At 38.6% G+C, this 27,614-nt stretch overlaps 1 protein-coding gene across 3 annotated transcripts in view; it reads left to right on the top strand.

The window, feature by feature from the left end:
• The window catches only part of LOC116305142 (uncharacterized), a 38,009-nt gene that overhangs the window by 7,700 nt on the left and 2,695 nt on the right, over positions 1–27,614 (top strand). For all 3 annotated transcript variants that reach the window (XM_089035578.1, XM_089035579.1, XM_089035577.1), the window contains 40 exons: positions 322–558; positions 2,008–2,103; positions 2,798–2,864; positions 2,967–3,073; positions 3,687–3,773; positions 3,846–3,904; positions 4,338–4,478; positions 5,136–5,198; positions 5,665–5,770; positions 6,382–6,468; positions 7,269–7,351; positions 8,315–8,408; positions 8,875–8,928; positions 9,505–9,606; positions 10,106–10,234; positions 10,998–11,132; positions 11,243–11,371; positions 11,852–11,986; positions 16,204–16,302; positions 16,797–16,886; positions 17,941–18,000; positions 18,395–18,502; positions 18,751–18,798; positions 19,388–19,447; positions 19,792–19,839; positions 20,383–20,472; positions 20,705–20,788; positions 21,316–21,378; positions 21,837–21,944; positions 22,274–22,363; positions 22,826–22,878; positions 23,082–23,151; positions 23,418–23,513; positions 23,720–23,809; positions 24,249–24,453; positions 25,041–25,095; positions 25,396–25,516; positions 25,876–25,974; positions 26,687–26,706; positions 27,502–27,613. In XM_089035578.1, the coding sequence (XP_088891704.1) occupies positions 322–558; positions 2,008–2,103; positions 2,798–2,864; positions 2,967–3,073; positions 3,687–3,773; positions 3,846–3,904; positions 4,338–4,478; positions 5,136–5,198; positions 5,665–5,770; positions 6,382–6,468; positions 7,269–7,351; positions 8,315–8,408; positions 8,875–8,928; positions 9,505–9,606; positions 10,106–10,234; positions 10,998–11,132; positions 11,243–11,371; positions 11,852–11,986; positions 16,204–16,302; positions 16,797–16,886; positions 17,941–18,000; positions 18,395–18,502; positions 18,751–18,798; positions 19,388–19,447; positions 19,792–19,839; positions 20,383–20,472; positions 20,705–20,788; positions 21,316–21,378; positions 21,837–21,944; positions 22,274–22,363; positions 22,826–22,878; positions 23,082–23,151; positions 23,418–23,513; positions 23,720–23,809; positions 24,249–24,453; positions 25,041–25,095; positions 25,396–25,516; positions 25,876–25,974; positions 26,687–26,706; positions 27,502–27,613 (3,780 nt within the window). The remainder of the gene's footprint in view (positions 1–321; positions 559–2,007; positions 2,104–2,797; positions 2,865–2,966; positions 3,074–3,686; positions 3,774–3,845; positions 3,905–4,337; positions 4,479–5,135; positions 5,199–5,664; positions 5,771–6,381; positions 6,469–7,268; positions 7,352–8,314; positions 8,409–8,874; positions 8,929–9,504; positions 9,607–10,105; positions 10,235–10,997; positions 11,133–11,242; positions 11,372–11,851; positions 11,987–16,203; positions 16,303–16,796; positions 16,887–17,940; positions 18,001–18,394; positions 18,503–18,750; positions 18,799–19,387; positions 19,448–19,791; positions 19,840–20,382; positions 20,473–20,704; positions 20,789–21,315; positions 21,379–21,836; positions 21,945–22,273; positions 22,364–22,825; positions 22,879–23,081; positions 23,152–23,417; positions 23,514–23,719; positions 23,810–24,248; positions 24,454–25,040; positions 25,096–25,395; positions 25,517–25,875; positions 25,975–26,686; positions 26,707–27,501; position 27,614) is intronic.

Genomic DNA, 27,614 nt, shown 5'->3' with positions numbered 1-27,614 from the left:
TCTCATTAAAGTCCTCAAAATGACAGACAAAGGAAAGTTTGCAAAGGGATTCTGGTAGAGTGCGTACAATATATCCTTGAAAAAAATAACTAGCAAAATTCCACAAATTAGTACAATTATTTTGTAGGTCACGGTCTACTGAACTTATTGATTTGTGCAAAGTTCAAAGTTTTTCATGGATACTGTATATGGTATAATATGTACTCTAGACTAGTGGTAGTAAATGCTAAAATCCAAATATTGGCTTAAATGCCAATGATATTTCAGTCAAAGTAATTTTTGGAACTAAAATGTAAGGAATTGTGTAATTTAAATTTGTAGCCATCAAAAGCATCAGAAGTGCAAGCAGAAGCGATGGATATACCTCCACAGCCGCACAGCACTACGAAGATATGGAATGAAGATCAAGGCTCACTAATCTCCTTTGATAATGAAATGCCCATGAGAAAAGAATCAGAGGTGTCTCTTTTGTCCCATCAAATCAAAGACCTTGAAGAAAAGACACAAGATATTCTAAATTTACAACAGGATTTAAATGATGTTAATGCATCTCTCAAGGTTAGAACAGATTTTGAATTCCTCAATGTATCAGATGTGTTGCATGTCTAAAGTTCTGCAAAAATATTACAAGTTGCGGTCGTTGTCTCTAGCATTATAGTAAGTTATTGTGTAAAGAATGTGAACCCAAAATTGGCGTCAAGCTCAGAGTAGGGGTAGGTTGCTTGTAGGGTGTTGGTCATTTGTCGCTAGGTTGATATTAGTAGTTGGTTTGTATGGTGTTGGCAGGTTGTCAGTTGTGTGTTTGTCAGTTGTTGGTAGTTGAATGTTGTAGGTTGTAAGTTGTCAGTAGGGTGTTGGTAGGCTGTTAATAGGTTGTCTGTAGGTTATTGGTACAAGGTTGTCAGTAGGGTGTTGGTAGGTTGTCAGTAGGGTGTTGGTATGTAGATTGTCAGTAGGGTGTCTGGTAGATTGTCAGTAGGGTGTTTGTAGGTGGCCAGTAAGGTGTTGGTAGGTGGCCAGTAAGATGTTGGTAGGTTGTCAGTAGGGTGTTGGTAGGTTGTCAGTAGGGTGTTGGTAGGTTGTCAGTAGGGTGTTTGTAGGTGGCCAGTAAGGTGTTGGTAGGTTGTCAGTAAGGTGTTTGTAGGTGGCCAGTAAGGTGTTGGTAGGTGGTTAGTAGGGTGTTGGTAGGTTGTCAGTAGGGTGTTGGTAGGTTGTCAGTAGGGTGTTTGTAGGTGGCCAGTAAGGTGTTGGTACGTTGTCAGTAAGGTGTTTGTAGGGTGTCAGTAGGGTGTTGGTAGGTTGTCAGTAGGGTATTTGTAGGCGGCCAGTAAGGTGTTGGTAGGTTGTCAGTAAGGTGTTGGTAGGGTGTCAGTAGGGTGTTGGTAGGTTGTCAGTAGGGTGTTTGTAGGTGGCCAGTAAGGTGTTGGTAAGTGACCAGTAAGGTGTTGTTAGGTTGTCATTAGGGTGTTGGTAGGATGTCAGTAGGGTGTTTGTAGGTGGCCAGTAAGGTGTTGGTAGGTTGTCAGTAAGGTGTTTGTAGGGTGTCAGTAGGGTGTTGGTAGGTTGTCAGTAGGGTATTTGTAGGGGGCCAGTAAGGTGTTGGTAGGTTGTCAGTAAGGTGTTTGTAGGGTGTCAGTAGGGTGTTGTTAGGTTGTCATTAGGGTGTTGGTAGGATGTCAGTAGGGTGTTTGTAGGTGGCCAGTAAGGTGTTGGTACGTTGTCAGTAAGGTGTTTGTAGGGTGTCAGTAGGGTGTTGGTAGGTTGTCAGTAGGGTGTTTGTAGGTGGCCAGTAAGGTGTTTGTAGGTGGCCAGTAAGGTGTTGGTAGGTCGTTTATTGGTTGTCTGTAGGTTGTTGTTAGGTTGTCAGTAAGATGCATTCATAGGTTGCTGGTAGGTTACTAGTACTAAGGTTGTTGGTAGGTTGTTGCTCTGTTATCGTTAGGTCAACTGTTGATAGAGTACTATTGCCAAAAAAAATATTTAAGAAAGTCCTTAAATTATTTCCAGGAAGAAAAGTGGTATTCTGCAGCATTGAAAGAAGAGGTCGAAAAAATCATGAAAGAGAACAATGAACTGCAGCAGAAATGTCAACAGCATGAAAAGGTGAATATTGATTTTTGGACCTGATTGTATTATTCTGTCGCATTCCTTTTTATGTGACTATGTAATATATAGTTAATCTTAGTGTATTATACAGAGAATATTACATGGGCGCGCGGAGATACGAATTTTATGTTTGGGTGTTCAATTGATATCTCACGAGTGAGCGCAGCAAACGAGTGAGACATCTAAATTGAACACAAGAAGATAAAATTCGTATCTCCAAACGGCCATGTAATGTTCTGTTTATCATATGATATCATGAAGATATCAATGAAACTTAAATGAAACAAAAGCTCAGAAATTCTTTATTAAAATATGTTACTATGTCAACAGCGATATCTTCACGTGTGAAAGATATGGTATCTTCCACTGGTGAAAGATATCAAGTTTTTGACACTGGAGAAAACTTGGTATTTCATCGATATCTATGTAATACATTTTATTATTCCCAACTGTAGGATCAATCATCTAAGTTTTCTTTTGAGAAACTACTCGCCTGAGGCCATTTTAAAGGCTGGGTTGCAATTTCTTTTTATAACTTACAGCACAATGCACACATTTTGATGTGAAACTGGCTGGTTTTACCAAATGGCAACACTTTTGCATGTTGCGCTGTAAAAGTTCTGGTGCCCTTGCTGTGTCAAAATTACTAAAGATATTTTCAGAAAAAGTGAATTAAACATCTTTTATTCAGGAAAAAGAAGAAATGGAAGAAACCTTTTCGAAGAAATTAATGGAAGAGAAAGAGAATAATGTGAAATGTAAGATTTATTATTTAGTTTGTAATTTCTATGATTTAGTGACAATGATTTGTATGAAACATTTGAAAAATATTATGTGTTATCAAAAAAATGTTTTAACAGCAATGGCAGAGTTTGCACAACTGAAAGTGGAGTTAGCTAAAGCTGTAGAAGAACGCACAGGCACTGCAAGTGAACAGAAGAGCACAGCTTTGAGAGAATCTCAACTGGTTTGTGTTAACTGCAGTAATTACAATTGGGATAGAATGGGATAGGATGGGATGGGAAGGGAGGGAATGGGATGGGATGGGATGGAAGAGTATGAAATGGTATTGGATGGGAGGTAATACCATAGGTTGGGTTGGGATGGGAAGAGTTGGAGGGGTAGACACGAATGAAAAACGTCTGCGCATGCTCTGAATCCGTATGCAAATTAGTCAAATCATGAGTAAATTTGACTTTCAAACATGCCTGATAAATTGGACTTCACAAAATGCCAAAACTTAGTGTCCATGCTTGAAACTTAAGGCTAATTCTTTCATATTGTGTTAATTAATACAGTATCGTGGTCTAACAAAACTATACTTGAGAAACTGTTTGTATGCTTGGAGAAAACAAACATTACTATTCCCACTCGAACTCTTCAAAATTCTTAGAAAATGTGCTGAAATGCATGCATGTACGAACGTTTTTCTCTAGTGTCGGAGGGGTATGGATATGGGTATGGGTTGGGATAGGATGGGATGGGATGGAATGGGGGGTAGAGGGGTAAGTTGTAATCTCCACAATTTCTAAAACATTAGCACAACTCCACCCTACTCTAAAACATTTTCCCCCTTACAGGCAATGGAAAATGCTGGTCTAAAGGCAAAACTAGAGGAAGAGAAGGCATGGCGCACTTCATATGAAGAGGAGATCAGTAGACTCAAAGTAGGTGTATGATTAAGTAAGATGTATATTAGTTAGGAATTAACCTGTATGTGCATGTGTTCATCATTTTAGGAACAGTTGGAGGACAGGACCAAGTTGAATGAAAATCTTGAAAACCAGCTATCCCAAAGGTAGTGTAAGCTCCTACTGATATAGAACCTTAATACAGAGAATACCAAGGAGTCTGTGGTATTCTGTGCAATTATGGAGGACTTCAATGATACGGCAGCCATCTTTTTGGTGGGGGCAAAACAAAACAAAGATGACAGAAAATATATAGGGTTTCATGTGTTTGTCTTTCTTTTATGGGTAAAGGTGATCAATGTGTCCTCTTAATTCGTCTTTCTTTGTATTCTCTTGTGGTGAGCTGTTAATATCAATTAACATTAATACTGTAAGAAAGCCTGGACACCTTGAAAGCCTGAAAGCCTTTTCCACCTGGACACCCCATAATATCTTTCAATCAAATATGGCCGCCATAAAGTCAAAGGACATGTAGTCTATTGAGCAACGAGTGATCAAATCTGAGTATTCTCTCATTATTTTTCCATGTCTTCTTTACAGACCCTCGGGTACTGAAGTAGTTGATCTTCAAAACGAGATCTCTTCCCTACAACAACATATATCAGCTCTGAGATCAGAGAAAGATGAAGAACAAAAACAATGGCAGGACAAGTATAACACCTCCTTACAACAGATCAACAAGTAAGTTTATTGTAGCTTTCTTTGATTTCTATTCTGGGGGGGGGGGGGGGGGGTTGTGGAGAACTCTTGAATTGTCTACTCGCATGTGATGGCACTTCCTACACCACCCTTTTTTTAATTATTTTTTAAACAACTTTATTGGCTTTATGAAATGTGTTTTTGTCACTCGGTAATGATCTATATGTTAAGTGTATGCTACATCGAGTGTATAAGCAGATTAAAAAATCTGCCTCAGTTGGGTTCTCGCCGGACTCAAGCCACTGACCTCTCGTTTGCTAGACGAGATCTCAACTGCTCGGCCACTGAGGCTTTAAGGGAGAACGGTCGTGTTAGATCTATATTTTAATCAAATCCGCGTGTGATCTTTTACCCAACACGAGACGGGACAAACATAGTTCGGAACCCTCTCAGAATATCCGTTAATCAACGGAATTTTTATCAAACGGAATTTTTATCAACTTTATTGGCCTTTAAAACTTCTCAACAATAGCAAACAATAATAGCAAACGAACTAAAGAGAAAAAAGAGAAAAGAAGAAGGAAGTGAGTAAGGAAAACTAGGGGCCTTTAAAGGAAACTGTCATGAATAAAATTAATCCAACTCTCATGTAGCTGAAATACCTGTAAATGCTAAAGGTGTGATGTAAATGACCTTCAGTTTGCAGATTAAAGTCAAGGAGCTGGAAGTTGAAAAGACTTCGAAAATGGAACAAATAGAAAGGTACTATAAAATAGTTTCCTATACTTTCACATAATGTTGAACTCTATTTAAGATTTGACTGGGAAAAAAGTATTTATAAAAAACACTATAGATTCGCTTTTGATACATCGGTTCACTGGTCACACTGCAGAAGTGCTCTTCCTGTTTTAAATGCAATTCACCATTTTCCATACATTGATTCACTGGTTAAACACAAAGCATTCAGTCAAGGTTGCAAGGTTCAAAATTGAATAATCTTTTGAAAGTACCTTGGCACCTCGCTTGAGCGCTTTGTGTTTGACCAGTGAACCAATGTATGGAAATTGGTGAATCTTCAATTTGAACCTTTCAGCCTCGATTGACTGCTTCCTTTTTGGCCACTAGATAAGTTTACTTATGGAAAGTTAGGAATCCATGCTAATACCAACTAAGTTATCTATATAATATTCTTTCATTTATGTAGTAAAATTGTTGTCATGTTTTTAAGTCTCCAGACTGCCATCTCTGCATCAACAGACAGCAGAAAACAAACGCAGAGCCAAGCACAAGAACAGCAACAACAAATCATTTCTTTGCAGCATGACTTGAACAAGGTATTGTATTGTCTATCCAAATTGATGGACATGGCAACCAGTACACTATAGACCTCTTTGTTATTTGTTATGCACATGGGAAGCACTGGTTGCGTGCGCTGCCAATGCGCCGCCTCTCACCAATGCGGCCCGGGTTTGAGTCCTGCCAATCTTGATGTCCTATGTGAGTAGAGTTGTTTGTTGGTTCTCTCCTTTGCTTCTAGGGTTTTTCTCCGGGTTCTCCGGTTTTCCTCCCTCCTCAAAAATCAACTTCTAAATTCTAATTCGATCTTTGGGCTTCCACCTAGTTTGGAGCCTACCTCTGTTGTGATTGTCCCACGCTGTGATACAACAGCGAAAGCTTTGTAGATTTTTTTTTTAGATTTCACTGACCATGTGATCCCAATCTTGGGATTTGATTCTTTCATGTGTAAATATTCAACATGTCATAAAAGAACCATTCTCTAGGGAATGTAACGTGATCTGAAATAGGCATTTTGCATTTAAAGCCAAGATGATCTATTATCTTTTGATCAGAAGCTTTGTAGCGGTTGTCACACCCATGCTATGCATCATGGGACTTTTTGAGGCAAAAGGTAGTTGGTTTTTAACTGCATTCATGTTTATTGCAGGCACAAGTTTTGCTGAAAGAGAAGGACACGTTTATTGAATACCTGCAAAAACAACAAGAGGAAATGAAGAATAAACTGCAAGCAGAGGTACAACAATCGTTCTCCCTTACCCTCTCCCCCTGTTGATTGTAGACTACCAGCAGTCCCTCTATTGCCTTTGGTCACTGTCCATCTGTCTGTGCGTGTCGATTGGCAGAGGAAGATTGGTTGCAAGTCAAAAGTCCCTTTCCTTTCGTCCTACCCTCCCCAGCCCTCTCCCCAGGGACTTTTGACTCGTAACCAATCTTCCTCGGTCAATCGACATGGACAGACAGACGGGCAGTGACCACTCCCCCAGGGACTTTTGACTCGTAACCAATCTTCCTCGGTCAATCGACATGGACAGACAGACGGGCAGTGACCACTCCCCCAGGGACTTTTGACTCGTAACCAATCTTCCTTGGCCAATCGACATGGACAGACAGACGGACAGTGATCACTCCCCCAGGGACTTTTGACTCGTAACCAATCTTTTTCGGCCAATCGACATGGACAGACAGACGGACCGTGACCAATGGAAATAGAGGACTGCTCGCAGTCTATGTTGATTGCGTTGCACTATGCAACTTGTCTCGCAATTTTGTTTAGCCAAAACAGTAGTAGACCTCTTTATTTTATAATATTTTCCCAATTAAGACCATGTGTCATTTTATTGAGAATAAGATTCCTTGTTCCAGTTTTACAGTATCAATATCCATGTTTCTACTCATGTGCAACCGTTAAACAAAGAAATGATACTCTAGGGAATGAAATGGAAAAAAAAAAACAAACAAACAAACATTGCACCCAAGGTAAAGAGGTCTATTGAGATCACCTTCGCGTAAAATATCATCTTCACCATATTCCAGGTAACAGAAAAGGACGAAGCAAAACAACAAATAAGAAACCTTCAAAACCAACTAGAAGAAACCCAAAGACAGCTGAAAAACAGGTGAGGAAAATATAGAATAGATTAGGAAACCCTTGCAAAGAAAAGACACAAAGTCGATGATTTCCTTTGTTAACCTCGTATCTAAGATAATCGTGAAAGGAGTGGTGATAACTAGTAGAGTACTAGTGTAAACTGCGTCGGTGTTTCTGAATAAAACAGCAGGATCTTGTGGATAAATTGAAACACCGTAAAGGCCGGTTTAGACGGCACGATTTTCGCCTACAACTATCGTATACAACACGCTCGCGTCTGTCGTAGGCGAGTTGTAGGCTTGATTTACACGCTACGACTCGAGTTGTTGTAGGATGGCGCGAGCGCGTTGTATACGATAATTGTAGGCAAAAATCGTGCCGTCTAAACCGGCCTTAAAAAGCTTTGTGAAACTGACGTTTCGGACTTTAGTCCTTCGTCGGAGTAATCGTGAAAGGGGTCTATTATGATCGTGCAAAGATTGTTTTGTCTGTGAGTAAAAAAGAAAATATTACAAACTAAAGTTATTGATGTGACTTCACCAAGGCGAACAAAGGGGTCAACTTAACTCCAATTGAGAACTTCCGTCTTTCTTGCTATAAATTCCTTTCCAATAATAAAAAAGACTTCATAGTTTTTGGAGGATAAATGAAGATGACTTTAGTCACTGAAGGACATTTGCGATGTTTGATACAATACGAGACATGCATTGAAGATTTCAAGTCTATTATTGAAAAAGTCATAAAATATTCAGATGTTATGGTTACCAATAAGTGTGCTTCTTGAAGTTACTTTTAATTTATTGCAATAGTCAATCTTAAAGCTCTTGGTCTTTCCCAAAACTCTCAGCCCAGCTAAGTGTAGTTCTTCTAGAACATATTTCTTCTATTAATAGTTTCAATCCATTGGAAATTATCAATCATTCCAAACAGTTTTTGGAAATTTGGTACTGAGTTTGATAGTTATAGTTGTTACGTTCTATGTCTTCTTCAGAGACGCCAGGCTTAAAGAATTGGAAGCAAATTTAACTCAAAAGAAAGAAGACGCGGAGAGACTACAGACAGAGAGAACTGACCTTATTGCCAAGGTAAGTGATCATAAGGTAAATGTAGTGGAACCTCTATTAAGCGGACACCCTTACTTTAACGGACATCAAGTCAGTGCACGGTTTTAAATGTCTTCCTATATATATTTATGGCACTCAATTCAACGAACACTTGCACGGCTTCCAAATGTTCTTCCCATATATTTACAGGAAAACAAACCTCTATAAAGCGGGCACTCTTCAATCAACGAACACCTGCACGGCTTCCAAATGTACTTCCCATATATTTACAGGAAAACAAACCTCACACAACACGGGTTCCAAATAGTACGAACCTCTATAAAGCGGACATCCTCTATTAAACGGAGGTTGTTATTTCCCGAAAGTTATTGTAACATTTTTTCTTTTCATGCAACCTCCTAGAGCCCCTGTGGCTTGCTTATGTTCTCTGTACTGAAGGTACCTACTGACATTCTTCTATTATTCCACGTATTTTTCATCTTGTTAGATCGAAGCTGGAGAAGGTACAGAAACTGCCATCAAGCAAATCAAACAGGAAAAGGTACTAAAATAAATAATAAAGGATTTGTCAGAGTGAAATGCGTAATACGTCGAAGCACTAAAAAGGTTTCTTCACATTGTGATTGTATGACAGAAGCGCACGTGTATACATTCAATTCAAAAAATGTTATCGACCAACTCAAGCCTACGCGACTGGACCGAAAGGAACTCTGGGTAGTGATTAAATTTATCTGACTAGTTATGCCTGGTTTATAGCACGAACCTTCGTAGGCGAGCGGGAATTGTTGAAGGAGACGTTTTTTTAATGCCCGCATATTTTCGGAATTGTGAACTGAATCATAACTACTTTGTTTTTCTTTCCCTAAACCAAAAGACATGCATTTGATGGATTGTTTCTCGCCATTATTATCTTATTTCTAGCGGGAACAATTCAATTCAAAACGAATATTTAACCGCTTCAGTGATTTTTACCCATATTCCTTTCGGTCCAGTCGCGTAGGCTTGAGCCGGTCGACGACAACGTTTATTGAATTGACTGTATGCGACAAGGGCTATTATAATTCAGTCTTACATATTAATGAAAAATTTTTCATGAAGTAGTTTTTTTTTGATACAGGAACAATTGGAAAGCCGATTGAGTGATGCTGAAGAGACCTTACAAACACAGACCAAAGAGCATTCCTTGAAAATTGAAGACATGCATCGCCAGCAAAACCAGGTAAAGATTTCAAACATAAAATACTAAAAAAGACAAGAAATCCTGCACTTCTGTGTGAGATGGATCAAAAAATATGTTTTCAAAAAATTTAATGCAGTCCAGGCTCACTCTCTTTGGTTTGATTGACAAGGTCTTCGCATTAACGTGCTTTTGATCCCATTTTGACCAGGCACGTGGGCCTGAAAAATTGTTAGCCAATCAGAATCAAGAAAATTTGAAAAACTACAGCCGTCACTTTTCCTCTTGAAATAATGGCCACCAAAAGAAAAAAATAGCGTTAATAAGATGGTGATAACAATGACACAATAACTAATGAGTTATATATTTTTATTGCAATGGCTGGCATTTCTCATGGCTATGATATTGACCACTTTAGAAACGAGCAAAAGACTGGGGCGAGTTTTTAATATTAATGTTATGAAGAAAAAGCTATTTTTATTTGAGAAAGCATCTCCAGATTAAGATATAAGAAAACTGATTTTATATTAATCCTCTCAAGGTTGAAGACGAGCTAGCAAAATCAAAGGAACAGATATCAAGGCTAAAAGGACTGTGTGAAGAATCCAAGCAAGAGCTGGAAAAAGAGAGACAAAAAAGTGAACAACTTGCAAACGACCTACGAGAAAAGGTAGATTCTGTGATTCTGATAAGTAAACCTTTTTCTCCACCTTATACTGCGATTTCAAACTGCGCTTTATCTCTGCTCCAAACTACTTGTGGTTTCATTTGAAGTCATTTCCTGTCTCGTGTGGAGCAGATATTAGGATCCAAAGACTTTTATCGGTTGATTAAAATTCAGCAATTTCAACTATTCATGTATGTCTTCAGAAGGGAAGGCGTTCAAAGAGGGCTATTTTCATACACTGGTTCATTGGTCAAATGCGAATCACGCAATCGAGGGTTGCGGTGTAGTAACAACCAGCTTAGCGGTGAACTCGGCGCTTAAGCGCATGAGAGCACAAAATGACTGGCCCTAAGCATTTTTGGACCTTGAAAGAACAAAGAAAACATGGCGGCAAAGTGAAATTGTTTTTATTCGTCCTTTCCATACTTCTGCTTCTTGTAGACACGTGTATTATGTTTTATGGAAGTCAAAAAAACAAAACAAAAACAAAAAAACAACAACAACAAACAAACAAACAAAACAAAAACAAAAAAATCAAAAACAAAAACAAAACAAAAAAAAAAAAAGGCAAAAGTTGGGTAGCCTGGGAATGAGGGTCGGAGGCGAAACAGCTAAACACGCTGTGATTGGCGTAAACAAAATTTACCGCTCAGCTGGAAAGGTTTCTTCAAATTCAAGTCTTACAAGTCTCGACCAAGAGCGTTATCTTTTGCCAGTAAACTGATGTATGGAAAATGGCCAACATATTATTTTAATTTTTTTGTAGAGCGAGGCATTGGTGGCTATAGAAGCTGCAAAGGCGGCAGAGAAGTCAGTTTTGGACAACCAGTTAAGAACATCCCAAGAATCGCTCCAAGAGAAGCTATCAGAGCTGACCGCCCTTCAGCATCAACACGCTCGAGTATGTCAGCAGTCTTCTTTAAAGCTTTATGCGTATCGATGCACGCGCATCAGCAAATAGAGATAACCTTATGAAAGATGGCAGAAAAATTGACAAATGTATTATTTTAGGTCAAAGAAGAACTGTCTGCAACGCTAACCGTGCAGGCCAAACTGGAGTCCGAAGTTCAGTCTTCTGTCATAGAACTTGAAAACAGATCTAAAAAATGTTCACAGTTAGAAAATGAGATGCAACAGAAGGTAATGTTCACTGATCGGCGAAAGTCGTTAAGTTTCTCCCTGAAATCTGCGAAAAAAGTTATATCATTTGCAGGGGAATAAGAATCTTATAACATCTTTGGTTGGGTTGGATGTTGGTATTAGGGACCGTTTATTTTTTACGGGCTTGGGGAGGGGAGGGGGGGGGGCGTGGGGATTTTGTGAATTGTAGGTAAAAAAAAATAGGACTTCTTTACCTAATTTTTTTTTAGGTGGCCTCATATTAGTATTCTCTTCCATTCTTGGATGGTTTTTCACTCCAGGTTGTTCGGTTTTTGAGTGGGTGGAGGGAGTGGGGGGGGGGGGGGGGGGGCGAGGTGATGGCGTAAAATGCGCAACGTCTCCTTCCATTTTGGTCAGCGGTTACAAACGTCATGGAAGTTAATATGTTGCATAACTTTTTTAGTCAAACCTTTTCACAAATTCTGCTCAATACTGTATTGCTGGGTCTTGTTTCCCCAGGCATTAAATATTACACATCTAGAATCATCAAAAGCAGATGATCGAAAGAACTTTGAGAAACAGATCAGCGATTTAAAGAAATCCCTCAACGACAAAGAGAAAATGTTATCCTCAGTCCAGACTGAATTGCACAAGGTTTGTTCCATTTATTCTTGCTGTTATTCTTTCCCATTTAATTTTACACCCATTTATTTTTCACACATTTTCTGTCATCTTCAGTGGCCATTTTTTAAATATAGACGGTTGGTAATAATATTTGTATCAAAGCTAGAAAACATACCTGGTTTGTTAACTTTAAAAAATATCTATATTATCCCAATCAGTTTTTTTCGGGTATCGTTTGTCTAAACAGAGATTCCAAAAACTAAACAAAAAAAACAAAAACACGTTTAAATGTTCATACTTGCCAGGAATCGCTTTACTCGACCGATAAGGCTGCGTTCATAATGTATGGCAGGGGGGGGGAATTTGAAATTTCAAACCCTGAGATCGTAACCCATTGGAACGTCTATGATTCTTTTCTCACAAATGTAAGTCATGACCAATATAGGTTTAATAATCTACGCAGAAACCTTGTCACACCGACAACTAGGATTGGTGGTCAACAACATACTTTATTGGAGGATTATTGCAGTCTTCCACATCGCAATTTTCAAGACTTTATTTCAGGTTTTGCTCATACATGGTCGACTTTGAATACTAATGAGCAATGGAACAGTGAACAATACCTCCCCATTCCAACAAGAATTACAGCACGGCCCAGGAATATGAACATGTATTATAAACGACCCAAGCAGAACAATTTGATTACAATTGCACGTACACCTATGGTTCCGTCTTTCAAACCAAGTTCAGCGATGCATTTCAGCTTATTAAATACAAGATCACTTAAAAACAAAGCATCACTCGTGCATGATTACGTTGTTGACCGCAAAGTAGATATCATGGCTTTAACAGAAACCTGGCTTTCTCCCGGGAACATCGACGAAATGGAAATAAACGAGATTGTGCCCGATGGTTATGCATTTCTACATGTCCCGAGAGAAACACGTGGCGGTGGAGTTGCTGTTGTCTATAGAAAGTCTTTGCATCTAAAGCACAATAACAAGAATCTGAAGTTTCAATCGTTTGAGCATATGGATTTAACCGTGAAATCAGTATCAAAGTCTATACGAATAATTGTTTTATATCGGCCTCCACGGTCAAAAGGAAATAACTTAAATGAATCCATCTTTTTCAGCGAATTCTCAACTCTACTTGAAGAACTTGTACCTGACCGTGGTAGTGGAAATGTCCTCATCGCAGGGGATTTCAATTTTCATGTGAATGATGAAAATAATGTTTCAGCTAAGAAGTTCCTTGATCTTATCACATCATTTGACTACAAAAACCATGTGCGTACCGCTACTCACAAGAAGGGCCATACCCTGGACCTGCTTCTAACTAGATCCGAGGACAAATTTGTATCGAATATTGATGTGATTGACCCTGTCATCTCTGATCATTCTGCGGTGAACTGCAAACTGTTACTTGCTAAACCAACACATATAAGGAAGCAAGTGATTTTCAGAAACATAAAATCGATAAATCTTGATTCGTTTCGTGATGATCTAAAAAATGCTGGTTTCCCTGAAGCATCCAGTACATCTAATCTTGTTGAGTCTTATGAAAGCACACTGTCTACACTACTGGACGCCTATGCACCAGTTAAAAGCAAGATGATAACACAGCGTCCTCCTACTCCCTGGTATACTCCTGAGATTCAAGAACAGAAGATCATAAAGAGACGCCTGGAACGTCGATGGAGGACCTCAAGACTTACAGTGGACCGAGAGCGCTATACCCAACAATGTGTTGTCGTAAATAGGCTTATCTGCACAGCAAAGACCAACTTTTACAAAGACATGATAAGTGACTGTGGGTCCGACCAAGGAGAACTTTTCAAGAAAATAGAGAGAATGTTTAAAGGGACAGCAGAAAGAAAATATCCTTCATGTAATTCATCTGAAGAACTTCCAAATAAGTTTGCAGATTTTTTCGACAACAAAATAAATGCCATCAGAAAGGTTTTGTTAACAAAATCTACGAATCAAACAAGTCTTGATAATACAGAGACAATCTCACTATCGAGTAAAGCCAAGCTTAAATCGTTTACACCAACGACTACGGAGGAACTATCTGTGCTTATAAAGAAAATAGCTAAGAAGTCATGCATCCTTGATCCAATTCCTGCAAAGATACTGATGGAATGCTTCACTGATCTCTTACCATTTATCACCAGAATAATTAACAGCTCTCTGGAGACAGCTACTGTACCTGTTAATTTGAAATGTGCTGTTCTTGACCCACGACTTAAGAAGGACACCCTCAGCACTGATGAATTTTCAAACTTTCGTCCAATTTCAAATTTAAAATTTGTATCTAAATGTATAGAGAAGGTAGTAGCAAGTCAGCTAGAACAGCATGTCACAAGAAACAGGCTAGATGAGCCCCTGCAATCCGCGTATAAAAAGTACCACAGTACTGAGACAGCGTTGGTGAAGGTCCAAAATGATATCTTACGAGCTATCGATAACAAGAACTCAGTGATCTTGGTGCTTCTTGACCTCTCTGCTGCCTTTGATACGATAGACCATGAAATTTTACTGTGCAGGCTCTCTTCCAGATACGGAATTGCTGACAAGGCTTATAAATGGTTCAAATCGTATCTTACTGATAGAATACTTACAGTTCATGTCTTGGGTGGTCAGTCTACTGAACGTATCTTACAATCTGGTATTCCACAAGGAAGTATTTTAGGGCCAGTGCTTTTCTCGCTGTATATAGCACCACTTGGAGATCTCATGAGATCATTAGGCATTGACTTTCATCTTTATGCCGATGATACGCAGCTATATATTTCTTTTAAAACGTCTGACCCAGGTGAACTGATTACAGCAAAGTCAAAGATTGAAACTTGTGTTCGCACATTGGATAAGTGGATGACTGCGAATAAGCTAAAGTTAAACAGCGAAAAGACGGAGATATTGGTGCTATCTGCTCGACATCGCCCCCCTCCAACTCTAACCTCTACTGCTGTATGCGATGATGTTATCATTCCATCCTCAAAGGCGAGGAACATTGGGGCTATCATGGACTCTAACTTAACTATGGAGGCGCATGTAACAACCATCTGTAAATCTGGCTTCTATTATTTAAGGAAAATCAGCAAGATAAGGAAATATCTCAGCTTTAAATCTGCAGAGATATTAGTACACGCTCTGGTTACGTCTCGATTGGATTTTGGAAATGCACTGTTACATGGACTACCAAACACTCTGCTAGAGCGAATTCAGAAGGTTCAAAATGCAGCAGCACGAGTAGTTACCCTAACAAAGAAAAGAGACCATATAACACCTATAATGTTCAAGCTACATTGGCTGCCGATCAAGGAAAGAATTAAGTATAAGATACTGCTAATTACTTATAAGGCTTTAGCTGGATTAGCACCACAGTATATTACTGATCTTTTAGAAGTTTACACACCTAGGCGTACTCTAAGATCAGCATCAGATAAGAAATTAGTAGTTCCAATTTATAACTTAGAATCGTATGGCAAACGCTCATTTTCTATCTCTGCGCCTATATTATGGAATGACCTGCCACAGAATATAAGACTATGCCAATCTTTAGAATGCTTTAAGTCTAAATTGAAAACGCATCTGTTTAAATCGGTATATAGCGATTTTATTTAAGCCACGTCAAAAACTAGAGCACTTTTTGATTATTTATATATTTTTAGGAATTATTTAGGGATATTACTGCAATTTTATTAATATTTTATTAAGTAATTTTAAGGTACTTTAGCTCTTGATTTAATTTTTCTTTTTTAGGTCTAGTATTTTTTACGATAATTTAGTTTTGACTTTATTGTAAAGCGCCACTGGACATTTATGGAAGAGGCGCTATATAAGAAATATTTATTATTATTATTATTAATGTCCAGAATAATTCTTAACACCCCCCCCCCCCCCCCCCCTTAAAGTTATGCAAAAAAATACGATTCTCCCCTAGCTTCTTCCAAAAATTGTGCATCCCCCCCATTTTTCTGATAAAAATTTGCCCATCCCCCCTTTTTCCTACCAAAATTTCCCGATCCCCCCTCAATTTCACCTGCCCCCCCCCCCCCCCCCCCTAACCTTTGCCATACATTATGAACGCAGCCTAAATTTTATATGACAATATGACAGGCATGCTTTGATCACTTACGTACTTGTCAGGACTAGAATTCAAAAATCCTAGCTCTTGCAATCCCTGGGAAGGAACAAATCCATGCTTTAATTTGTTTTTAACTTTTAATCCGTCTCTTTTAGGGTCGAGAAGCGTCTTCTTTGCAAATCAAAGGCTTAGAAACTCAACAAGAACAGTTAACTGTGGCTTTATCCACGGCGCAGAAACAGCTCGAGGATAAGGTAAATGAAAGGGTTTCATATGTGTGGAAAACAATACGACGAATTCGTACTGTAGTCCTATATATGCAGTATTTTACCGTAACGGTAACTACGTGTTGCGATTGCATGGATTAATAGAAGGCATTGGGAAGCCATTTCGATGTTACGGCATGTCTTACTGTGTACGTGATGTAAGTCATTATATGTTTCCCACTGATATTAAAATCACCAAAAACATGATGTAGGACGATTAACGAGGACGAGTTTTTTGCGCGTTGATTAAATGTATGCCACGAGTCCACATTTAACGCAACGTAGTTCGAAGTAAGTTGAAAGCTTACTGGTAAATCCGATAATTGTTTTTGTGTAGCGTGTCATTCGACCGCTAGGTTATACGCAGTGATGGATTGCTGTTCAAACTCGAAGGTTTGGTTTAGTGTTGAAATCCACTAATGTAAAATAAGTATAAATTTCTTTCAACTAGAAAATGATGTAGTGTCAATTTCTTAATGTAGGATGCAAAACTAGCTGGATTGGAGAAGGACCTTGATAGAGTAAAGGAAGAAAAAACCAATTTGGAAGGACAGCTTGCCATGGTAACACAGGTAAGAAACATTGCAGAGTTCTTCCACCACTGGACACTATTTCTGCTGCTAACGAACTCATTAAAGTTTCTGAACATGCAAGGAACATTGGTGTAGTTTTCGATAGGACTCTAAGTTTAGCTAAACAAGTTACTGCAGTTTGCCAGTCTGCTTTTTACCATATTAGGAACATAGCACGCGTTAGAAGGTATTTAAGCTATGACACCACAAAAATCCTAGTTCATGCATTTGTGACTTCGAAGATAGATCATTGTAATTCTTTATTGTTTGGCTTACCCAAACACCTTGTGCAACGCTTACAACATGCTCTTAATGCTGCCGCTAGGCTTATTGGTCTTTCACGCAAATCAGATCATATTACACCAGTATTGATGGAGCTGCATTGGCTCCCAGTTGAACAGCGTATAAAGTATAAGATCCTTCTTTTTGTCTTTAAGGCAGTGAATGGTATTGCGCCAACTTATCTTAGTGATTTAGTGTGTCCTTACGTTCCATCTCGCACATTGCGTTCATCTGCCAAGGGATTGCTCAGGGTACCCAAGTTTAAGCTTAAGACCTATGGCGCTAGGGCATTCTCCATTTGTGGGCCTGTGTTATGGAATACTCTTCCCCAAGATATTAGATTATGTTCAAGTTTGGATAGCTTTAAGAAAAAGCTAAAAACATTTTTATATAAAGAGGCTTGTTGTTAGTTTTTAAGATTAGTTATTCATTTTATATATATTTATAATTACTAGATTATTATATTTTTATAGAATGTAGTCATTAAGATAGTTTAGTAGTTAGATTTTTGATTATTTGATATTTCAGTAATTATTTATATTTGTTATATTGTTTGTAAAGCGCTTTGAACATAGGTAAAAGCGCTATAGAAATAAAGTTATTATTATTAGTTATTATTTATCACCGCGCAAGTATTGAAATGGACGAACGATTTGGGGGCGCTGTATTCCTCCGGGACGCGTTGGGGCTTGGAATACTGGACACAAGAAACACATGTTTTAAATCTTTTTTTATGAACCAGATTTCATAGTAATCATTTTTATTTTTTAAGTCTTTGCAAGAAAAGAGCGCTGAGTATACGACGGAGACGAGTCGATTAAATGACGAAATTGTAAGTACCTTAGACCTAGGGCAAACGTCGAGCTTTCCATGCACCGAACTCATTAAAAACAATGGATATCAGGTGATAATGAGGCGGCATTCTTTGATGTAATTAAGTTCGGTGCATGGAAAGTTCGACGTTTGCCATAGGCCTCCTTCGTGTTTCATATCTGATCTGTAGAGGTCACGTGATGGCAGCCATGACAAAATAGCAACAATTGGTCTAATCTGATTTGCATGAGAAAAATTTCATTTTTCCAGGTTATGTTTACCAGGTTAGAAAGAATCTATTGTTGTGCCTCCTGTCATGGCTGCCATCAAGTGCAAAGCCTCTATGCTATAGAAACCAGTAGACTGTAAAATGATAGGAGGGAAAAAATACATTATTTCATATTTCTTCCAAGAAATCGTTGAGGACCCAAAGCGCTGAGAAAGAAGAAAGCAGCAAACAAGAGCTTTCAAATTTAATGGGAATTCTAAAGAACGTAAAAGAAAAGCTTGAAGAAACAAAGGTAACACTCACTTATGGTAACCTAGCCTGTCAAGCTGGACTATGGGGTCTTGTGATGAGTAGTCCATTCCCTTTCTCACCAGTCCCCCAACTCCGACTCCCCTTTCCCTCAAATCCTCGTTTCCAGACCCCTTGTTCCTAGACACGAGGCCTCTGTGACTGTTTACTGATAGGGTGGTAGAACAGTTAAAGGCCGCCAACATTGTCTTGTACAGCGTTATAGAAACGTTGCTATTTTTTCCTTTTTAGACAAGGTATGAAGAAAAAGAAGCTGAAGTTAAGAATCAACAAGAACAAGTAAGGATTGTCTTTAGTTGTTTATATTTTTCTTAGATATAGAGGATATTACATGGGCGCGCGGAGATACGAATTTTATCTTCGAGTGTTCAATTGATATCTCACGAGTGAGCGTAGAAATAGAGAAAAATAGATATTTCATTTGTAATTATGTAATAAATTGAATTATAGCATTTAAAGAAGAGTGTTATTTTACTAGTTACACGATAGTTTTGGGTGGCAAAACCATGGAATATCTCACAATGCACTTGATTTTCTCGCATATATTGGTTGAATTTTACGAAGAAAAATACAAGTGGGATATTCCATGGTTTGCCACATCGGAAAACTATTTTATTCAAACCATTGAAAACACGTTGGCCGCAATGTCTGATGGAAAGGAACAGTGGGATGTTGCTGAATACACAACTGGTTCCTTGAAATCTGATTGGCTGTATTTTCGGAGGTGTGGGATAAATAATACATATGTGCAACATGAGCCCTTGTTGAAAAATCACGGGTCTTTGTTAATTTTTTGACCTAAGGGTTTTCTTCCGCCTTCTAAATTTTCTGCTGAACACAATGTTTTGTTTGTTTGGCATGTACCTAGATCATCCAGTTGAGTAATGATCTTAGTGAATCACAAGAAGCGATGCTAGAACTGGGCGAGGTAAGGACTTTAGGGATCGTTTATTCTTTACGGGCATGGGGAGGCTGTTGGGATTTAAGGGGTTCGGTGGGATTTGAGTAAAGTGGGGGGGGGGGGGGGGGGGGGGGGGGGGAGGGGGGCACCACAAAAATAATTAGATTATTAGAAATAGGGGCTACGTAAAAAAGTCTGGTTGGGAAGGGACATACATTTTTTACATACAATTCACAAAATCCCACCCCCCCCCCACCCCTCCTTCTCCCCTCAATACCCTTAAAAATGAATGGTCCCCTATCTACAAATCGTTTTAACACACATTAATACATGTAAGACTGACCCAGTTGTGTCTTCATATCTATGTGTAGTCACATCTTACTACGGCAAAAGCAATGGAAGCAGACTTCAGTAGCAAGGTTAGTACACGACAGTACATTTGTCTCTATGACCATTGGTCTGTTTATGTTGATGTTGTTGGTGGTGGAGTTGTGGGGGGAGTGGGTGGTGGTCGTTGGACATCGTTGGTCATGGGTCTTTTTGTTTGTGCTTTTTTTTTGTGCGGTTGAGGCGGAAAGGGGGGGTCGATGGACTTCCATCATTTTTCTGATCGACTTTGATAGTCTTTTTTGCTTTTGAATGTGGATTGAGCAAAAGTATTTTGTGTGTCTGTTTTGTTATTTTTGTGTGTTTGGTTGTATAGTGGTGGGGCGGATGGAAGGGGAGTTGATAATCTTGGTCTTTTTGTTTGACCTGTCAGTGGTGGTGATGGTTGATTTTATTTTTCATGTGAGAAGGGCTAAGGGTATGATGGGCATGAGGGGGAGGGGTAGGGGGCGATGAATGTTGTTCTTCCTCTGGTGTTTCTTTGATAAGGGATTTCAACGGTAGTTCTCTGTATTTTGGGTAGAGATTAGAAGTATAATACTCAATGACCAACACACTCTTTGATATGTTACTAGATCACGGAGAAAGAGAAGATTGTCACTGAAATGCAAGGGCGTTTGGACCAGAAGGACGAAAAGTTGACTGAACTACAAAGAAAAATCGAGGTATTTTACGACACCATATTTGAAAAAATAATCTCTGACTCACTCAAAAAACAAAAAAAAAACGAAAAAAACAAAAAAAAAACAGAAGGGAAAAAAAAAAACAAAAAACAAAGAAACAAAACAAAAAGACAAAACAAAACAAAAAACAAAACAAAACAAAACAAAACAAAAAACAAAACAAAAAACAAAAACAAAACAAAAGGCAAAGACGGACACTTTTTTTCCCTTCTAGGTACTTGAAGCTGAACTCCAAAAACAATGTGAAAGTTGTAAAAACTACGAATCTCAGTTGTGTAAAACACAGACATCGTTAAAGGTAAAATGTCCGTGGGTATTTGGTATTGGTGATAATGATCCATTCATCGATTATTTCGTCCATCCCACCACATAACATCGATCCTTCCGTCTTCCATGTTTTCAATATGTCCGTCTTCCATGTTTTCCATGTCTTCCATGTTTTCACTTATCTAGTGATCTATTTAATTCTGTATGAAGTATCTATCCCATCCCATTGAGCCTACCGTCTTCCATGATCTCAAGATGTCATTCACTTATCTAGTTATCTATTTATTTCTGTATGAAGTATCTATACCATCCCATTGAGCCTACCGTCTTCCATGATCTCAAGACGTCGTTCACTTATCTAGTTATCTATTTATTTCTGTATGAAGTATCTATACCATCCCATTGAGCCTACTGTCTTCCAAGATCTCAAGATGTCATTCACTTATCTAGTTATCTATTTATTTGTGTTTGAAGTATCTATACCATCCCATTAAGCCTACCGTCTTCCAAGATCTCAAGACGTCGTTTACTTATCTAGTTATCTATTTATTTGTGTAGGGAGAACAAGAAAAAGTCCTTGCTTTCGAATCCCAACAACGAATCTTGGCAACAGAAATAAGGGTACAGAACCAATATTGACATTGACTATGATGATGTTGGTGTTGTGATGATGATGCTGATGATGACGATGAGGTTGTCCATGACGACGACGACGATGATGATGATTAGGAAGAGGAGGAGGAGGAGGAAGAGGAGGAAAAGGATGAGGGTGTTGTCGATGATGATGACGATAAAATCATCTCTCTCACCAAATATAGCATTGTTGCTTCAATGATGAACGCTGTCACTTAGAAACACTACCATTCATTGTTCTACCCACACAACTATATGCGTTGATTTTTGGTTTTATTTTTTTTGGAGTATGTAAAAAAGTCGTTTTATGCTATGAATTTTCCCCAGGAATTGCAGAATCAGATCAATTCATTTTCTTGCCACACAACATAAAAAACGTTGATTTTTTTTAATATTTTATTTCTTCTGGAGTGCGTAAAAATCCTTGTGCTATCAATTTTACCCAGGATTTGCAGACTCAGATCAGTTCAGGCGAGGAGGAGCTGTCACTTGTAAGAATAAAGTCAGAGGAAACAGAGTCAAGTCTGAGACAAACTGTTGAACAACTGAATGAGGTATAGTATGAAAGACCATGAAGGATTAGGGCCACTATCAGAATATCGCCTTGAACCAATCACAGCACGCGATAACACTGTTTGTCCAATCAGAATTTTAGAACGTTAAAGCCAAGATCACAGTCACGGCACGAAACGCTCAGGGGCTGATCCAATGACATGGCGCGAGATTACTGTTCATCCAATCAGAATGCTTCTAAGACGGCGGCGTCACGGTCACGCCGCAACTCATTCTCATGAACCTCCTTTAGATCCCCCGCGACATTCGTACCATTTATTTGCCATTTGCCATTTTTGTTTAAAAAAGGTGCGTTCTTTTTTTTTACCAGGTTAAAATAGGTCTAGAAACTAAAGTTATGAACTTGGAAAATTACCTCAAGTCTGAAAAAGATCGAGCAGATGCATTAACAAAACGAAAGGTATAGCTAGTGAAATAGGAAAACATGATTTCGCAGTACATTTCTAACAAGCAAATAAAAAAAAAACAACCTTAAACAGAACGGTCTAAAAAAGCTTGCAACTGTACTGACATACCGGACGTGAGTAGGTCGCCCTTTCATTTTACTCAAACAAAGGACTATCTTTCGAAACGTAAACGTCAAGTAAAGTTGCAAGCTTTAAAAATGTGTTTAAGTTTTAAGTTTCCTTCTTACTCACTTGTTGTCTTCAACACACCTTCGCAGTCCCAACTAGTTTACCACTAGTCAATATATGTGCATTTTTACTTAATTGTTCCTTGTATTATTTATGACACTTGGCCCCAAAATGGAAAAGTCATTTCTGGCGAGTCTTGGATCATCACGATCAGTTTAATAAAATAATATTTTTAGAGATTTTCGTTCTATATTTCTATCTAAACTGAACTCCGACTGTTTCCACAGGAATCACTAGAAGAAGGAATAGCAAAATTGAATAATTCCCTGACAGAAGTAAGGTAAGTATATCAAACAAATAACACCAACGAACAAACAAACAAAAAACTAACAAAAAAACTAAAAAAAACTAACAAAACAACAACAAAAGTAAGGGAAAAAAAAAAAAAAAAAAAAAAGGAGAAAAACCAAAAACAACAGTAACAAAATTTCTTTTACATTAAAATCGCAATGACAATATTAAAGATTACGTCCACTTTTTCAGGGAAAGTTTGGAGGGTCAAGTAACTGAACTACGAAAAACCTTGGAAGACGAAAGAAAACAAAAAGAAAAGGTAATAGATTAACTAAGTCGATAATGTTTGTCCATGCTTGATTTACTGCGGTTTTCCATATTCTGCGAACTCGGACATTTCAACGGCTTGTTGTGAAATTTGGTTTATACAGCCGCCAGTCAGTGACCAACATAAAAGGTACCGACTGATTATTTTTGATTGACGGCAGCGAAAAAACAGATTTCAGCGTGCAGCTCGCAACTACCGAGTTTGCAGAATATGGAAAACCGCAGTAACCGTGTTTGGTTTACCTCTCCTTCTTGTAGGAATCCGAGGAAGCAAACGAGAAACAGCAGTTACTGATTACACAGAAACTTGATTTAGAAAATAGATTAACAGGTGTTCAACAGGATCTTGATAAGGTATTGTACCAAGGCAGTAATTACGGAAAGTGTTGTTGCTGCTGCTGTTGTTATTGCTGTTGTTGTTGCTTTGCTTTCTGTTTCTTCTTCTTGGCCATACTGCTCCTGCTGTTGTTCATGTCATTGTTGCCACTGCTACTGTTGCCTTTAACTGTTCCTGTTTTTATTGCTCTCATGCTTTTACATTGCTATATTATTTTTTCCAGTCTCGAGAAGAACACGAAGAAACGAAGGAAGTTGCTAAACGAGTGCAAATGGTACTGAACGAAGAAAAAACAGCTCTGCAGACAAAACTGGTACGTCTGGTAATAGTGCATATACTCTCTTTCTGGGTTTCACTTGACGTCATTTCCTGTCCCGTGTGGGATGCTTCATCAGCTTATTCGCAAGTTTTCAATGAAATTCTTACTGGTTGACAGCACATGCGGGCTAGTGTTTGACCACCATTTTGCGCAGATAATGAGATCCAAAGGCTTTTGTCAGCTGATTGAAACTCAGCAATTATTTATCTAACAGCTTACCTTTGTATGTGACGTCACAACATTTCTCGGAAGAAAAAGAAATTGAGATGCGCTCATATCTATTGTTGATAATTTATTCGCTCCTTGAAATAAAAATGTGCATTGCAGTTTATTTGTTTTGCTATTAAAACGGCAACCTTTGGCAAGTGAAGATGCAAGCCTCATTATTTATCCTATCATGAGCCCATGGTTTATTGGTCTATTTAATCAATAGGCAAATGAGATTGAAGAGAAAAAAGAGATCCAAGACAAGGGTGAACAGAAAGAGGCTCTTTTGAATATTCAGTTGGCTTCGCTGACTGAAAACTTAACAGCTGCAAGAGCAGAGGCTGAAGCAAGCGAAAACAAGGCACGACAAAACCAAGAAAAATTACTTGAAGAGGAAAAGAAAAACGAAGCTCTCAGAGGTGATAATGCAGGTAAGTCTTTAAGAAAGTAGCACCAATAATTCTTAGTTTCATGAAATGCGGACCTTAGTCGTTTTCGTTTTCCTAATTTCAGACCACTTTTTGTTTTCTTCGAGTAAATCGTTGTGAAGTGAATCCATGCCCCATACCAAACAATGCTGTTGGGACATTTAAAAATATTTGTTCTTTTCACACTAAAAAACATGACTTTTCGAAGCGTTTTAGTCTTTCCTTGAAAACGAGAATGGAGGCATTTTTAAGACGAATTGTTGTGGACAGTGAATCGAGGCTTTTGAAAGTGGTTACGTCATTTACACCGTCACGTCTGTTTTCCACATGCGCAGATAACGATATAGAAGTTTTGCACTATCACGTGCAAACGTCCTTAATACAACTTGCGATGCCTGTGGTTAGATGGCAGAACAATAAAATCCCTTTGCTCTTGGGAATTGAATTTTTTCTCATGTAAAACGATTGTATTATTCCTGCAAAACCTGTATTGAATCATTTCCAATCCCCTTATAAAGCTTCGACTAAATTAATAAAAATATATATTTGGTAGAGTTTGCATTATGTGAGAATGTTGCTTTTATCTTCAGTCTTAGACGCCACCATTCAAAACAATCTAGATGAGAGAAGAAAACTCTTGGAGAGGTAAGTTGCTTTTTGATGTTATAACGGATTAAAGGAATTATAAATTGCAACATCGTTCATTTATCCATTTTATTGTTTTGCCCAAGTTTGATTTCAAGTTCAATCCAAATATTTTCATTTCAGGAAATTTTCCTTGTTTTTTTTAAAGAAATTCGTATATTATTTTTTATTTAAATTCTTTTTTGTTTGTTTGTTTGTATTTTGAAAACAATTTATTGATTTCATAATTCTGTCTACATATAAGATTGAACGTATATGAATATTATTCTTCCTTCCTTCCTTCCTTCATTTAACCTACAGATGTATTGCAAGTGAAGAAGATGTAGAGAAGATTAAGAAGGAACTGATAGCGGCAAGGAAAAAATTCGAAGACTCCCAGGCAGCAATGGTCGAACTCACCCAAGAAAATCAAAATCTACAGGTAATATCAATCAGCTGAATGAATCTCAAAAAAAAAAGCAATACCCTACCTACAATATGGTATCAATAAGTTAAATGAATCTTAGGAATCTCATTACCAACCCACAATTCTTCGTTTGCACATAGCGTCATAGCCGCCATCTTGGATGAATAAAACAATGAAATCTTATGGTATATTATGCAACATGGCCACCGTGTCTTTTCTTATTTCACTCCCCTGGGAATGATTGAAAGCCAGCAATAACAAGCAAAGCCTGCTCGTCATTTGCTATCAACCAGAATCTATTCTATTGCTTGGTATTAATCACCAGAATGAATCTCGCAAATCTCATTACCGACACAAATTTGTGCTTTTTTTAGATTATGAACAATCAAATGACTACACGTCGGTGGGAGGTTGACGAAGATGTTGCTAATTGTAACAGCTGTGATAAAGCTTTCTCCATTACCGTAAGAAAGGTGAGACAGAACCAAAGAATCCTTAAAAAACCTCCGAAACAACCTGGGCTGATCTAAGTCAGGCACTGCTACCTCACAGATCGAATCCTGAAACAACCTCTGGGCTGATCTAAGTCAGGGCGCGGCTAACTCACAGATCGAACCCTGAAACAACATCTGGGCTGATCTAAGTCAGGGCACGGCTAACTTACAGATCGAACCCTGAAACAACCTCTGGGTTGATCAAAGTCAGAGCATGGCCAACTTACAGATCGAACCCTGAAACAACCTCTGGGCTGATCTAAGTCAGAGCACGGCTAACTCACGGGGGAAAAACTACCTCTGGGCTGATCAAAGTCAGGGCATGGCTAACTTACAGATCGAACCCTGAAACAACCTCTGTGTTGATCAAAGTCAGCGCATAGCCAACTCTCAGATCGAACCCTGAAACCACCTCTTGGCTGATCTAAGTCAGGGCACGGCTAACTCACAGATTGAACCCTGAAACAACCTCTTGGCTGATTTAAGTCAGGGCACGGCTAACTAACAGATCGATCCCTGAAACAACCTCTGGACTGATCTAAGTCAGGCGACGTCTAATTCACAGATGAAATTGGAATATAGCGTCATGAGTTTTTTGGAGGGGGAGGGGGGAGGGGGGATGGGGATTTCTTTTCAAGTGAACTAGAAAGTGTTTTTAAGATATTTCAATAAATACTTTTCTCTTTTTTAGCACCATTGTCGTAATTGCGGGTAAGTCTCCAATGATCTGAGCTGATAACAGAGATGGTGATTATGAGATACGATGGTGTTGTTGTTGTTGCTGGTGATAGTATCAATGATGTTAGATGTGGTGTTCGTGATTGTTGATGATTATAACTGATGATAGTGGTGGTTATGTAGTCGTCACGATGATCGTGACGGTGATGATGGCAATGCTAGATCGTGATGATGGTGGTGCGGGCGCAGGTGATAATAATGATGATGATGATGATGGTAATGATGATGATGATGATGGTAATGATGATGATGGGTAATGATGATGATAGTGCCAACGGTGATGAAGGCGATTGATGGTGATAATAGGCTTAATGATGACGGTGACGGTGGTGATGGTGATGCAGTTGATGCTAGTCATAATGATAATGATTGTGATGATGGCCGTAATGATGATGATGATGATGCTGGTGATGATAGTCGTAATGATGATGGTGATGCTGGTCATGATGAGATTGATGCTGATGATGATGGTCAATGATGATGGTGATGATGTTAATGATGGTGATGCTGGTCATGATAACATTGATGCTGGTGATGATGGTCATAATGATGATGATGATGGTGATGATAGTCATGATAATAATGATGGTGATGCTGGTCATGATGATATTGATGCTGGTGATGATGGTCATAATGATGATGGTGATGATGATGATGCTGGTCATGATGGTCGTCAAGTTGACGAGACTGGTGATACTAAAGATGATTTACTATACTATTTAAATGTTAGGTATACCCCATGCCTTTTTGGTTTGTTTGATGTTTCAGTTTGATCTTCTGCAATGAATGTACAAGCAAGACAGCCACCATAGCATCCAGTAAGAAACCAGTTCGTGTATGCGGAACATGTTACAATGAAGTAACCAGCGGTTCAATCAAGG

Source organism: Actinia tenebrosa, unplaced genomic scaffold, assembly GCF_029948245.1.
Source record: "Actinia tenebrosa isolate PJP-AT-01 unplaced genomic scaffold, QUT_ActTen_1.0 PGA_scaffold3__52_contigs__length_22856419, whole genome shotgun sequence".
Lineage (NCBI taxonomy): Eukaryota > Metazoa > Cnidaria > Anthozoa > Actiniaria > Actiniidae > Actinia > Actinia tenebrosa.
The sequence above is the reverse complement of the archived record's forward strand: the minus strand, read 5'-3'. Positions and strand labels throughout refer to the sequence as shown.